Source organism: Dermacentor andersoni, chromosome 5, assembly GCF_023375885.2.
Source record: "Dermacentor andersoni chromosome 5, qqDerAnde1_hic_scaffold, whole genome shotgun sequence".
Classification (NCBI taxonomy): Eukaryota; Metazoa; Arthropoda; class Arachnida; order Ixodida; family Ixodidae; genus Dermacentor; species Dermacentor andersoni.
The window spans coordinates 205,034,213-205,048,919 of record NC_092818.1 but is presented as its reverse complement, the minus strand read 5'-3'; the positions used below and the strand labels follow the sequence as shown (position 1 = coordinate 205,048,919).

Here is a 14,707-nt window from a genome sequence, read left to right as displayed (position 1 = left end):
CAATGTAATGCAACACGCCATCCTAGATATTATCCTCTGCTCCCTTGATTTTGCGCTGTTTGTTTCTTAGCTGAATGTGATAATTTCGGAAGCTTCCTACAAGGAATAAACCAGAACACATTCCTTTCGGCAGGATCTTCCTCATGTATCAAGCTTTCGTATATTGTCTTCGCTATTGTCTAAATCCCTCTTAATGTCATATATGCATTAGCAAAATATGAAACACCCGTCGTAGTTGCTCAGTGGATATGTGTTAGGCTGCTGAGCACGAGGTCGCGGGATCGGATCCCGGCCACAGAGGCCGCATTTCAATGGGGGCGAAATGCGAAAACACCGGTGTATTTAGATTTAGGTGCACGTTAAAGAACCCCGGATGGTGGAAATTTCCGGAGTCCTCCACTACGGCGTGCCTTATAATGAGAAAGTGGTTTTGGCACGTAAAACCACATAATTTAAATATAAAATATGAAATATTTGCCACATTTTATTTGATTTCTAAGGCGTTATCGGATATGTAGGATATGTTCGTTGCGACCATATGGGAACTTGTGTGCTGGCACTTCATGCAATACGCACCTTCTGTGCATGTCTCGATATTTGCAAGGAGCATGTGCGTCATGTTGTCTTAGATGCACGAAGAGGCCTGCAGAAAATCCACATGTATTCTGAAAGGAAATCTGAAGCGCAATCTCGTGAAACCTGAATGCCTTCAATTCATGCGTTCTCACCACCGTGGTTTAGTGATTTTGCCATTGCGCTGCTATGCACGAGGAAGTGGGGATCGAATCCCGGTGGCTTCATTTAGATGGCGGCGAAATGCAAAAGCGCCTGTGTACCGTGTATTGTGTGCACGTTTAAGAACCCCGGGCGGTCTAAATTATTCGGGAGTCACCCACTACGGCGTGCCTCATAATCATAGTGTGGCTTTGGTACGCAGAACCACATAACTTTCTTGAATTGATGCGCCACCTCTCGAATCATATATACCGAGCAAAAAATTTTACAAAATGATTCAAAATAATGGGCATACTAAAAGGGCAACGCCTATGTCTCCTTTTTCTTTTAGACGCAACCATCCCTGCGCCCGTAGCCATTTCCCTCCTCTCGCGCCATTTCCCCTATAGCTAGCTACAACTTTGTGCATATAATAGACTCTGAAAACAAAGGTGCAGTAAAGTTGTCAACATGACTGTATGAGTGGCGTAGTTGTGTGCTACATACGCGACACTTCTTTAGAGCACGTGTACTCTATGTATTGGCAACTCTGCCTCTTCCGAATGGGATAATAGCAGTACAGTACGTCCACTCTACTCCGTGAACAGGGAGTAACTAACTGCGCAGGAGTTCATTTTAATCTACTGCAGCTGATTCAGGCAGTTTTGCCCCTGCTTGTGTAAAAAAAGAATAATAATTAAAAGCTTGTTCCAGAAATTACAAGTGCAACAATGTGAGTGATTAGTTACGCCTGTACGTAGGTATAGGCGACAACATTTACATTTCAGCGACACCAATGCTGCCTCGGTTCGGACGAAGGACTCCGAAATAGCTGAACAAATGGCTATTGCACTAGCCCTGCTGGATAGCTCACGGGATGTCATCTATAGTGATTCAAGATCTGCAGTCAGAGCATTTGAAAAATGCACCTTTCCAAACAGGCCCTCAGACTTATTGGGGGCAAGGCAATCACGCACCACTTCATTTATTGGTTTCCCGCACACCAGGGTCAGATAAAGGGTGCTCCTCCCAACCTCAACGAGTCGGCTCACGGGGCTGCGCGTGAACTTGCCCACCGCGCTACCCTCGACCCATCGGAAGCCGACTTCCCAGAGAACAGGGACACGCCCTCCACCTACAACGAGATTACTAAACACTACTATCTCAGCCGTAGAACCTACTTTGTTCCTCATCCGCGCCTCAATAGAGATCAAGCATTAACGCACCGTCTACTACAAACGAATACCTATCCCAATCCGTCGCTTTTACATAAAATCTATCCGGATATTTACACCAATGCTACCTGCCACGATTGTGGAGAAATAGCCACGTTAGACCACATGCTCTGGCGGTGTGCCCGGTCACGCTCTATCATCGCTAACAGCTCGGCCAGATGGGAGGCGGTTCTCCGCAGCCCTCTTCTGGCTGACCAACTCTGGGCTGTCCATCAGGCCCACGATGCGGCCGAGAGGCTCGGCCTTCCGGTTCCCACGTGGGAGCGGCCCGCTTCGTGAAGACTCACGACCTACAGGACTTCATTAAAGTTTTACCATACCATACCATACCGCCAGAGGCACCAGCGATGCACGTACCTTTCCGGGTGAGGCTGACGGGCGCCGGCAGCGTGCTGACCACGAGCACCGTCGGCTGGGAGCGGCCGCGTGAGTTGAACGCGTACACGGCCGCCACGAAGCTGGTGCCGGCAGGCAGGCCGCGCGCCACGAACGCGGGCGCCTCGGCCGAGCTCACGTTGGCGCGCAGCCGCCGCCGGGCGGTGTCGTGCAGCTCGAGGCGGAACCGCTGCTGCAGGCCGCCGTCGTAGCCCTCCGAGCAGGCCAGGGCCACGGAGTCCTCGGTCTGGTTCTGCACCGAGCAGTTCTGCACCGCATCGGGGGGTCCTGCGCAGGCCGAGGCGATTTTTCTACGCATATGAGGCGGGGGCTACCTTTACTAGTGCAGATGCGAATAACGCCCACCAATCGCCATAAAGACGCGTGAACTCGCAAAAGAGAAATGAAACAAGGTGTATCTCACAGCTTATAAGTCGCTAACAAAGTGTTATCATAAGAAGCCAACAAACATTGACACCAAGGACAACATAGGGGAAATTACTTGTTCTTAATAAATGAAATAAAGAAACGAAGAATTAATGGAAATTAAAGTGGATGGAAAAACAACTTGCCGCAGGTGGGAACCGAACCCACAACCTTCGCATTTCGCGTGCGATGCTCTACCAATTGAGCTACCGCGGCGCTGTTTTCCCATCCACTTTCTTGGGTATTTATGTGTCCTAGTAGAACCCTGGGAGTGTTAGCCAGCGCCACCACACACAGACCTTGGCGGCGGACGTGGGACGTCCTTTTTGCCGCAGGCGTCACGAGAACGTGATCTTTTTGGGTGAAGGCAACTGGTCAATAAACCCACATATGCTACCTGAAGGCATCAGTGTAGCCGGATTCGAGACCCTCGTTAAGTAATAAACGAGAAGAAAGGGGGTTAACCGAGGGTCCCGATTTTATTAGTCATATCATAAGAAGCCAACAAACATTGACACCAAGGACAACATAGGGGAAATTACTTGTGCTTAATAAATGAAATAAAGAAACGAAGAATTAATGTAAATTAAAGTGGATGAAAAAACAACTTGCCGCAGGTGGGAACCGAACCCACAACCTTCGCATTACGTGTATCTCTCGTCTTGCTGATTGTCTTGAATTTCCATCTCCCGCCTTCCCCGTGTTTTCCACAAGTACACCTGTGAGATACACTTCTCCTTTTCTTGGCAAACAAAGAACAACGTCAAATGGACTCGCGTAGGAAGAACACTGCCAAGAACAAGTAAAACGTGTAAAATAAAGACTACTATAGTAGAATACAACTTAAAAAGCACCGCAGTTGGCAACCAAGGCACGCGGACTGGGCGGGGTTGTGTTAATTCACCTGCTAATCACAGAAGCAAACAAAATCCTCGTCAGGCGTCCTTTTACAATTGGCGTGGCACTTGATACCTCCGGAACGTCTGCTGTTCTTGAAGAGTCTTTTCATCGGTGCAAGCAACGATGTGTGCAAGAGACATGGAAAAAGTGTATGGAGTTTGAGCATCTCACTGTTCAAAAGTCTGCGTTACAGTTCATTTCACTGCTGAGTCCGTTTTACTCTTGAAACTTCACGGCCAACTGAAGTGAAACTTGACAATAAGGAGTTGCAGCGAAGCAATCATTTTATTTCAGTTCAATAGAGAATTTGGCTTTCGCCGCCCTGTTTTGGTAACAGCAAAAGTTTGTAGTATGAATTATTTGCCGCTTAAAGGAGGAACCGTGACTGACGGTTATGAGGGTGTAGGCGGGGCTTCACTGCAGACTTAAATTATATCCGACTACAGTAGGCTTTGTTGAATTAGCTCTGGAATAATTACAGAGAAATATATATATTTGCCGAACAATGGGAGTTCTCTTGGATCCCTAATTTACTGCTCTACGAAGTGCGATAACCGACTCGTATTGTTATTTGGGAAGTTGCGTAACGATGCGTGGCCGCCAGTCCCGTACAACCACGCAGAGCGCAGGACGCTGTGGTTCTAGACAAACTGCTGTCAGGATTGGGGGCTCAATCCCATCGCTCGTGATCCGTTGTCAAGATTGGAGTCCGGCATGAATTCGAAGGTAGCTGGCCCATGACGCCGTCCAACTTATCCACGCTGAGGACGTTGATGAAGGGAAGCACTGCTTCTCATCGAGAACGAGGAATATGGGTTTATTGACAGTATTTATATCAGTCTAACATGACTGTTTCAGAAAGTACATCAGTCTAACATGACTGCTTGAGAGAGAGTCTCAGTCCAACATGACTGCTTAGGAGAAGTGTGTCGAGCATCCGCACAACAGCAGTCTTTAAACACTCGGTCCTCCCGCGATACAAGGTGATGCGAACGTTCGTTTAGTCATCGCAAACTAGCCTCCTCTCCGCAGGACGGTTTACACACACGCATGCACACACACACACGTGTTTACGGTCCGAAACCGACACCTCACGAATTTCATAGAACTCGGAGCCGTTCCGGGTAGCGCGTCGTCTTGCGTCTTGGTCGGGGCGTGGGAAGGAGCGCAAAACGGTGTTCCCGCGGCAACTCGCGCACCCGTAGCAGATCAGGCCCGCGTTGGGGAGTTTGGTAACAATAGTTGGTCCGCCGAACTCATTCCGTCACAACGGCTCCTAGCTGAACCGACGGAGGATGCGCGTATTGATATCGACACAAAGTCGACTTCGCCACGCCGCGGCTAGAGGTTGGCGGCGATGCTCCCGAGATGTTGCTTCCACAGTCGCAACTGGTTGGCAAAACTTGCACTGCAGCTGGCCGTTCTTAACAGCGCCTCCATGGCCCGAAAAATCTCGACTGTCTAGCGCAGATAACCGCTGGGCAGGAAGAGAACGGCTGGTGGCCAGGGGGTGATGTCTTGGCTCGCAGTAACCACTTGTGTATTGATGTCACCGCCCCAAAACATCCAACAAGGACAGGCAACTGCAAAATGAACCCCACAACACGGCTCTGCGGCGAGATGACGTACCTTGGCTCTCACCATAAGTGCAAAAACAAAAAAAAAAAAAACGCTGCATTTCGCTATGCCAATTTCTGAAGCAATTTCGTGCTGACAAATTCAGCAGTCATGGAGGGAATCCTGCTAAATGAGAGGGGATCTTCTTGGCTTAACAACATTAACACTAGTAACCCTAAAATTTAGGCGGGAGCCTCGAACGCAGTATTCAGATTAGTCTGCTCAAACCATCCGCATTGCTATGTAACTTTCCCTTATTATATCTAACGGAGAAGTTGTACTCTTGGAGAGTGAGGCTCCATCGGAGCAAGCGGCCATTTTTGTGTGACATTTGATTGAGCCACGTCAAAGGACAGTGGTCGGTCTCGAAGATGAACTTCGCTCCGTACAAGTCACACGACAACTTCTGGGCGGCCCAAACTAAACAAGCGCATTCCTTCTCTGAAGCGCTGTAGGCTTCCTCTCTCACATTTAGTTTGCGGCTGGCATAGAGGATAGGATGCTCCTCGTTATCGTCGCCGACCTGACTAAGTATATAACGAGATATGAGAAAGAAGAAGAAGAAGCATGTGCTTGCTGCGGTAAAGCTAGGAAAACTATGGAGCATGTTTTATTAGAATGTGAACACGTCTACCCAGCGGTCGTTTTAGGCACCACTGGCTTCCTTGAAGCCCTTGGGTTCAGCGAGAGCAGTGGAAAAGTAAACATGGCCGCAATAGGGATTAGTAAGAGGCGATCGGAGGATTGGTGCTTTTTTTTTAAAACCTAAGTAGGACATTCGGCAGTATAATAGCAAGAGCTTGGTCGCGCAACCTACCGCCCCGTTCCAAAGGGGACGCTCATAACATTCATTCATCCAGAGCGGCGGATTCGCCGCTGCAGCTGATTTTTGGTTGAGTGGCGTAGACCATTCGGGCATCCCGCGTCATCCCATGGAAGTTGAATTCTCTACTACTTGTAGTTTGTGCGAGTTATGCGAGCCAGCGAAACCAGCGCAGCACTACTAAAACGGGAAAGCTTGGGCAGCGCAGTGTGGATACAAGGATGTCTTGTGCAACGAGTGGTTGAGTACTAGTGACAGAATGTAACTGAGGAGTGCTTTCGTCATCGGGCAACTACTTGAATGTCCCGGGGGAGTCTCTAATCATGTCCTGCATATACCTCAATTTCTCGACTAATAAGTCTCTGTTCGCGACAATATTAACGCCTTAGAGATTCTCAAGCACTAATCTGACTTTAGCTTGACTTAATGTTTGCCTTTAGTGTCGCTTTAAGAAAAATAATATAAGGAAGTGTCCGATTACTATATAATTAAAAGTTCACAGTTTCTTAGAAAAGCTGGAAAGAAGCACATTTCCTCTCTCCGAAACTTGGGCCTTTTGGGAAACACTACCTGCTACGCGCACTCATGAGGAAATTGCCTTCTGTGCAAAGGCTTAAGTAGAACATTTCTCTCTTCATTGAAGTATTGGAACGATCACATGAACTGTTCCGCGTCGCCAATTCCGTCACACTCAGTGCAGAGTGGAGAACCTTGTCTAACCTTAAAGGCCCAAGTTGGGGTTTTCGCAGAGCTAGTTCTTATTCTATGAAACAGCGCATAGGTACTGCAAGGTGGACTTCTTGAAACATGCCTGGACATAAGGTGATGTTAAACACGCTCAGAACTGCGTTATCTTTACATAAAGTGTGATTCATCGGCGCTCTTAATTTTATTTGCTACTTCATTGCCTGGAAGTCCAACATGCGGCGGTACCCACTGAAAATTCCGACTAATATGACTATTGCTGAGCTCCTTAACCAACACCAATGATTCTCGGCCGAACTGTCTGGTATATAATGCACGGCATAGTTGTTGGAGCACCTCTAACGATGCGAAACGATGATAGCGTGCTGAGAAAACGTCCTCAGTTTACGGAGCGCTGCAGTAACGCGGCTCTTTCCGCATTTTTTATAAGACCAACAGATCCAGAGGGCCATATCACGTAGTTCTAATCAAGCGAATCCGATACGCAGTGGCACAGTTGCTTGCCTGTTGGATTACTTACCCGTCAGTGTGCGCTTGTTGATGATCCGGATATGCCACATTTAAGTGCTGCAGCATGGAGGCAGGAAGAGGGAACAAGGCACTTCGAGCATAGCCGATGTACACGCTCAGAAACGCTTGATAATTTTCCAATTACCTACAGCACTGCGAGTCACTAAGACGACGCGATAGAAATTGGTGGCGTCAGGCTCGCTTAACCAAATGTGCCAAGACCGTATGCCTGGAACACGTGGCAAAGATTTCCACTGGTACTTTTTGAGGCGGCGAAAGTTCTCTACGTCATCCGCATGTGCATAGAACAGTTTAACGTTTTTCAGTGTTGGAGTCGTCTGCGCCACAATTTCAAAAGGTTGACCTAATGACTGTAGTGCTCGCTGCTCTAAGATTGTACAGCGAGGCTTGGTGCTTTACTAAGCCACTAACACCATAGCAAGCGTTCTTGCCATGTCTTGTGGCCGAAAAAAGCCACTTTGTTGACACGCGATTCCTCTGTGACAGCTCGTAGAGTTGATACTTATTTTTTAAATGGCTACTGGCGCCATCAGACACGTATGTAACGTGTGTCAAGCTGAAGCTTTTCCTTCATGCACTCGGATTTTTACCAGTGCAAAGCAAGCGCGTGCATCATCATGACATATGTCATCACTGATGACGGCAAAACTTTGGGTAGATTCTCGACTCGTGACGACACACTTAAATAGCGAGACGTGTTTTTTGTGCCCATTTTTTGTGCCAAGTTTTTTGTACCTGGTTCGGTACAACAGCTGTCCGATTCTCTGCAAATACAAAGTGGAAGACCCAGGATCCGTGCTGTTGATTCCGTCTGGCATTGTGTATTGCTGATCCTTGACCGCCCTTTATGTAACCAGAGGTGATCCACCTGACAAGCCATACACCAAGCTCCTGCAGAAAGCCAGTAGCCTGTGTTGTCTTTTTGACGAGGCCGCCATTTTCCCATACTGCATAATTTACATCTGTCTCTTCAGTGATTCCCAAAGTTGTAGCAGTGAAAGCATCCTCTTTTGCACGATAATCACAATCGTCCAGGAAACAATCAGTCGTGTGCGAGGTGCAAAGACAGTTCTTTGAGCTGGTCAATTGTGTAGGCACCTTCAGTGAGCTCTTCTAGCGCGGAAACACACTGCGTGGCGTTGGCGCAATACATGCAAAGGTACGCTTCTGGTTGTGGAGCAAGAAGAACCCATTTGGCTGCGGGGAATGAAACTTTGAGAGCCCAATAGATGTATCCGGATTGGCTTCCTTAAAGGGACGATAGGTCTCTCGTACTCAGCGGGTCATGAACCTCTTGACAGCATACTTTGTTCTCATCAATCGAAACAGACACTACATCTCTTTTGTTAGGACTCTGCCGAGAACATGCATGCTCGTCTTTGGTATAATATTCCATAGCGGTCTGTTGGGTTTAACCGTGTTCTCTCAGGTGCGTCTGGTGCCTACCATATTCCATGCTTCTCGCACCAGCGTCGGGATTTGTATACCGTATAGGCTGACAAATCTGGAATGAGAGCTTGGACTTTTCGGCGCTCCAGTTGGCTTAGCAGTCAACAAGCGCATTCGCTCTGAGCACGAAGAGCGCGTCTCATAGGCTTTTTTAAGGGTGGTGAACCACAGGGTGCATAGGTCGCATTTTGTACCTGAGGGGCTCGAATAGCGATTGCATTCTACACAGTGAGATTTGGAGCTTACAGTGCCACCGATCTGAATTTGCTTTTGCACCGGGCGAAAGTTCCTTAGTCGCGAATCCGACTTCTGCTGACGCACGTGAGGCAAAGTTTCAAGTAGGTCTAGGCACTGCTTTCTACCTGCAAGATCGTCCTCTCCCGGTACGATATCATCAGTTGTTTCAGCAGGGGAGGCATCTAAAAAATAGAGAATTTCTTTTATTCGCCGGAAGCAACTTTGGCATATCTGGTCGTCATCCTGTGCATGGCTGGCAGCTTTGCGGCAAGAGCTTCTGCAATGCAGATACACCGATATCTCCAACCTTGCTGAAATTTCTTTGAAACTGCATTTCCTTTTTGAGCACCTTCAAGTAATCTGCACAAAAAACCATATCACCCCTTTAACGGTGAGCCATCGCAGCTCTACTCGCAGCTCAAATCACTGCAAACATTGTTAGCGCTCGTCTATGATGAAGTACGACTGCGGGATGTGCGCAGAACGCTCAGCAGAAAGGTGGCCTGTCGCCTGTTTCTAGGTCGTTCACACCTGATACTAGCAGACGTAAAACTGGCAGCTCCTACCTGAACGAAGTGGACGCAAAAACTAACGTGAACTGGATTGACTCTGTATTTAATCCACATCAGGTTCACAACGAGCTTTGCCGTGAGGTTCTTTTATGCGTTGCATATTGCAATCACTCAGTTCAGCCCTTGGGCGCGGCCGGGCAGCCACCATTGACCTTTAGCGCAACCACGTGACGTGACGTCACGACAGCCGGAGGAAAAGCTGGGCCCCAACACAATATGCAACGCATTCTTGGCTTAACCAAGCTAAGCCTGGCCATTTTTTTAAAATATGTAATTGGATTGGATTGGAGACAACTTTATTTATCCCTGCAGTTGGGCGCGCGCGCGCCCCGACGAGGGCCTGCGTCATCCTCGAAGTCGCCGTTACTCGGCGCGGGTCTCCGCTCGCCGTTGCCGGCTCGCTGGGTCCCTGCCTTTCGAGCGCCTCGAGGACCTGCTGGACGGCCCAGAGCTGATCGTCTCGGTCATAGCTCTTCGCGGCTGCCTCGAGCCGCGGTGGGAGTGTTCTTGATTTTGAATCTTCTGGATATTTGACGCAGTCCCACAAGACGTGCGTGTAGTCTGCAGTCTCTCTCCGGCAGACTCTGCACATATCTGTCGGATATGTCTCGGGGTACATACGATCCATCAGTTTCGGGCTCGGTAGCGATCCGGTCTGGAGCTGTCTCAGTACTACCGCCTCCGCTCGACTCAGTCTCGGGTGCGGGGGTGGGAGAGTCCTGCGAGCTAGGCGGTAGGCCTTCGTGATTTCACTGTAATCTGTCATGCGGTCCTTGGTTCCGATCCACGTCGGACGGTCTGTCGCCGGGGCGCGGTTGGTCAGCGCTCGCGCCGCGGCGTGTGCCGTCTCATTATGGTTCTCATTGCGTCCGGATGCGTCGCCCGCGTGTGCCGGGAACCACTTGAGTCGTACTTTTCGTTCCTTTAGTTTGACCGCTCGCAGTACGCGCTCAGCCTCCCTGCAGATTTAGCCTTTGGCGAAGTTTCGCACCGCCTGTCTTGAGTCGCTCAGCACCGTGTGGCAGTATGCGTCGGCGATGGCCAGGGCGATGGCTACCTCCTCCGCTTGTTCCGCTCCGGCGCTTCTCACGCTTGCTGCCGTCCTCGTGGCGCCGATTGACGCCTCTATGACGACCGCTGCGAAGGCGTTCCGTTGGTATTCGGCCGCGTCCACGTACCGCGCGTGTTCATCGTTGGCATGCTGGTCAATGAGAGCCTTGGCCCTCGCTTAATATTGCCACATGCAGTGGCACAGCAAGGGGACTAAAGAAGAAGAGAACGAGATTCGTCTCGGCATCGCGCATCAACGGTTTCGTTTCGTAAAGGAGAAACGCCTGGATCCCCATTCAGTGTGTATACTTCAGCAGAGTATACGCGACAATTTGGTGGAGGTGCTGGGTGCACCCAACTTATGCAGGAGACCCCACTGGGCAGCAAGAACCTCGCACAATTGGAGTTGACTCCAGTTCACCGCACAAGCTGGCGAATCCGAGGCCTCGCCCCAGAATTTGGAAAGAAAAAGTGATGACTACGACCACTGCGACGTCTACGGAAAGGGTGACACCGACTTACCTAACGCTGCTGAACCCCCAAGTGCCGACGGCTTTTCATGGCGACATATTTGAAGACGTGGAAGACTGGCTGGCGGAGTTCGAGCGCGTGGCTGCGTTTAACGAGTGGGACAACAACGCTAAACTCAGGAACGTCTACTTCAGCCTCCAAGATGGTGCTCGCACGTGGTTTGTGAACCGCGAAAGTGCCCTGTCATCCTGGCCTGAATTTCAGTGCAAGCTACTGGAGACTTACTCCAGCCCCGATCGCCGGGAAGAAGCGGAGCGAGCCCTTCAGTCACGCGTCCAAAAGCCCAACGAGAGCGTCACGATGTACGTAGAGGACATGACGCGTCTCTTTCAGCGTGCCGATCCGAGCATGTCGGAAGAGAAGAAGGTGCGTCATCTGATGAGAGGCGTAAAGGCACAGCTCTTTGGCGGTCTTGTTCGGAATACGCCCAAGACTGTCGCGGAGTTCCTCACCGAAGCCATCGCAATAGAGAAGACGCTTCGGCAACGGTCGAACATGTACAACCGACAAGTAAATTCCGCCTGCACTCCGGATACGCCCGTAGGCTTCGGGTGTGACGTCGCCTTGCTTTGCGAGCTGATTCGCTCAGTGGTTCGCGACGAGCTGCAGAAGCACCACGGTACGTCGCCGCCACCAGTCAGCTCCCTTGCCAGCGTCGTACGCAACGAAGTACAGCAGGCACTGCAGGCATCTCTTTCCAGCAGTGGAGCGCCACCTCTGCCAAGTGAATCCCGGCGCAAGACTTACGCAGAAACGTTACTGAGCCCCGCCCAAGCTTTCGCACCTATGAATAATTTGTTTAGCGCAAAACGACAGAGACAAGAAAGACGACAGGACAAGGCGCTTGTCCTGTCGTCTTTCTTGTCTCTGTCGTTTTGCGCTAAACAAATTATTCATGGATTCGCACCAACTAGCCCGCCAACGCATTGTGCTGAACTTTCGCACCTACTTATGTTGCGTCGCCAGTCGCGCTGCAATCGGCGCAAGCCGCTCCAACAGCTCCGCTACCGTACTTCGACGACCGCCGAACACCCGCGAGGAAATCAGAAGTTTGGCGAGCACCCGACCGACGACCGCTGTGCTACCACTGCGGCGAAGCGGGTCATGTGTATCGGGAGTGCCCCTATCGACGACTCGGACTGCGGGGTTTTTCCATCGATTCGCCTCGACCTAGGTTTGGCCAGAGGCCTCCCGACATCGCAGAATTCATCGAACAGCAGCACAGGCCGGGTACATCGCAGCGGCAGTCACGCTCACCCTCCCCGCGGTGATATTTCCCTGCTCGTGACACCACTTCGAGGACGACGCAAGGGCGATCACCAAGTCCACGCCGGGAAAACTGACGTCAGCGACCTTCCGAGGCGGGGCCGCTGATACTCGACGCGCTGAAGACCTAGTATCGTGCCGACCGCAGAACAACGAGACCACGACGACGCCAGAACCAGTTCCCGCCAACAAAATTTCACTGGACATACCTGTGTTGATCGACGGCAGAAAAATGAGTGCACTTGTAGATACCGGCGCCGATTACTCCATTCTTAGTGGCAAACTGGCGAGCGTTCTGAAAAAAGTTCTGAAAAAACTCTGCCCAGATTGTGGCACTGAATTTAGCTCATTAAATCACATGCTCTGGCAGTGCCCTGTGTTACAGGATTTTAATACAGAAGAAGAATGGACGAAGGCCATCACAGACCCGAGGCAGGACGTCCAGCTCCTGGCTGTCCAGAGGGCCCGTGAACGAGCGGAGAGGCATGGCCTCTCTGTTCCGACATGGGGCTAGCCAACGGCTGGGTAGGGACCTGCAGGCCCCCGCTTAGCTCCTCAGGACCCCAATAAAGTCGTTTGCTGCTGCTGCTGCTGCCCTGGAATGGAGCACCAGTTCGTACGGCAGGTGGCCACGTCGTCACACCGCTTGGCTTATGCACGGCGAGAGTAGAAATTCGCGGTGCTGCTTTTCTCGCCACTTGTCTGGTTCTACGCGACTGTTCCCGCGATTTAATTCTTAGGATGGACTTTCTCCGGGAATATGGCGCCATTATTGACCTCCGCGAGTTCTGCATCACTTTCTCGACACAAAGGGCAACAACACAGACCGACGCCGTTGGACCCAGATCCGCACTTCGCGTTTCGGACGACAGCATCACGATACCGCCGCGTGCGAGTGTTATGGTCCCGGTCAAGTCCGACGAGCTACGAGACGGTGAAGCCATTGTAGAAGGCAACATTTCTATGTTGCTGGCCCAAGGTATTTGTGTACCACGAAGCCTTGTGGAACTTCGTGATAGCCAGACAGCGGTCCTCGTTACCAACTTTAGCTTTGAGCATCGGCACATTTTTTGTGGCACTGCCGTCGCCTAGGCCGAACCATCAACGGACATCGTCGAGTGCTTTGCTTCTGAAGTGGACACAAACGACGGTTCGCTCAGAGACGTCGATATAGACTCCGAGCTTACGGATGACCAAAAGAGCGCACTGCAGGAACTCTTGAACGAGTTCCGCGCGTGCTTCGCTCGGTCTACTAAGGTGGGCCAAACGCCAATCACGAAGCACCGAATCACGACATCCGCCGACGCACGCCCCATCAAACAACAGCCTTATCGTGTCTCGCCAAAAGAACGTGAGGCAACTCAAGCCCAAGTCAAGGAGATGCTAGATGATGGTGTCATTCAGCCTTCGCACAGTCCTTGGTCGTCTCCGGTCGTTCTGGTCAAGAAAAAAGACGGAACGCTTCGTTTCTGTGTTGATTATCGACGCCTCAACGATGTCATCAAGAAGGACGTGTACCCACTACCACGTATCGATGACTCTTTAGACTGGTTGCGGCGAGCTAAGTATTTTTCGTCTCTCGATCTAAATAGCGGTTACTGGCAAATTGAGGTAGATGAACGAGACCGCGAAAAAACTGCTTTCGTCACTCCAGATGGCCTGTACGAATTCAGGGTACTTCCTTTCGGGCTCTGTTCGGCACCAGCAACTTTCCAGCGAATGATGGACACCGTTCTCGCTGGTCTGAAGTGGCAAACCTGCCTCGTCTACCTCGACGACGTGGTTGTTTTTTCGGCGACATTTGACGACCACCTGAAACGACTGCGGCAAGTTCTCGAAGCCATCCGATCGGCTAACCTCACCCTTAAGCCTCAGAAGTGTCACTTCGGCTACAAGGAGCTTATGTTTCTGGGACACGTGGTCAGCGCGGAAGGCGTTAGCCCCGATCCCGCGAAAACTGCCGCTGTAGCCACATTTCCAACACCGACCGACAAGAAAGGTGTCCGACGCTTCCTGGGCCTTTGCGCATACTACCGGCGTTTCATCGAAAATTTTTCGAAGATGGCGGAGCCGCTGACTCGACTCACGAGCGACGATGTATCGTTCATCTGGGCCTCAGAGCAAGAGACTGCTTTCACTGAACTTCGACAGCGTCTGGTGTCAGCACCAGTTCTGGCCCACTTTGACGAGAAGGCGGACACGGAAGTTTATACAGACGCCAGTAACGTTGGTCTTGGCGCGGTACTTGTACAACGGCAGGAAGGTATTGAAAGAGT

General features: G+C 50.7%; 1 protein-coding gene across 1 annotated transcript in view; it reads right to left on the bottom strand.

Moving 5' to 3' along the window:
• LOC126532272 (neural cell adhesion molecule 2-like) overlaps positions 1-14,707 on the bottom strand; it is a 258,774-nt gene that overhangs the window by 111,451 nt on the left and 132,616 nt on the right. The window contains exon 7 of the mRNA XM_050179930.3: positions 2,307-2,612. Within this exon, the coding sequence (XP_050035887.2) occupies positions 2,307-2,612 (306 nt within the window). The remainder of the gene's footprint in view (positions 1-2,306; positions 2,613-14,707) is intronic.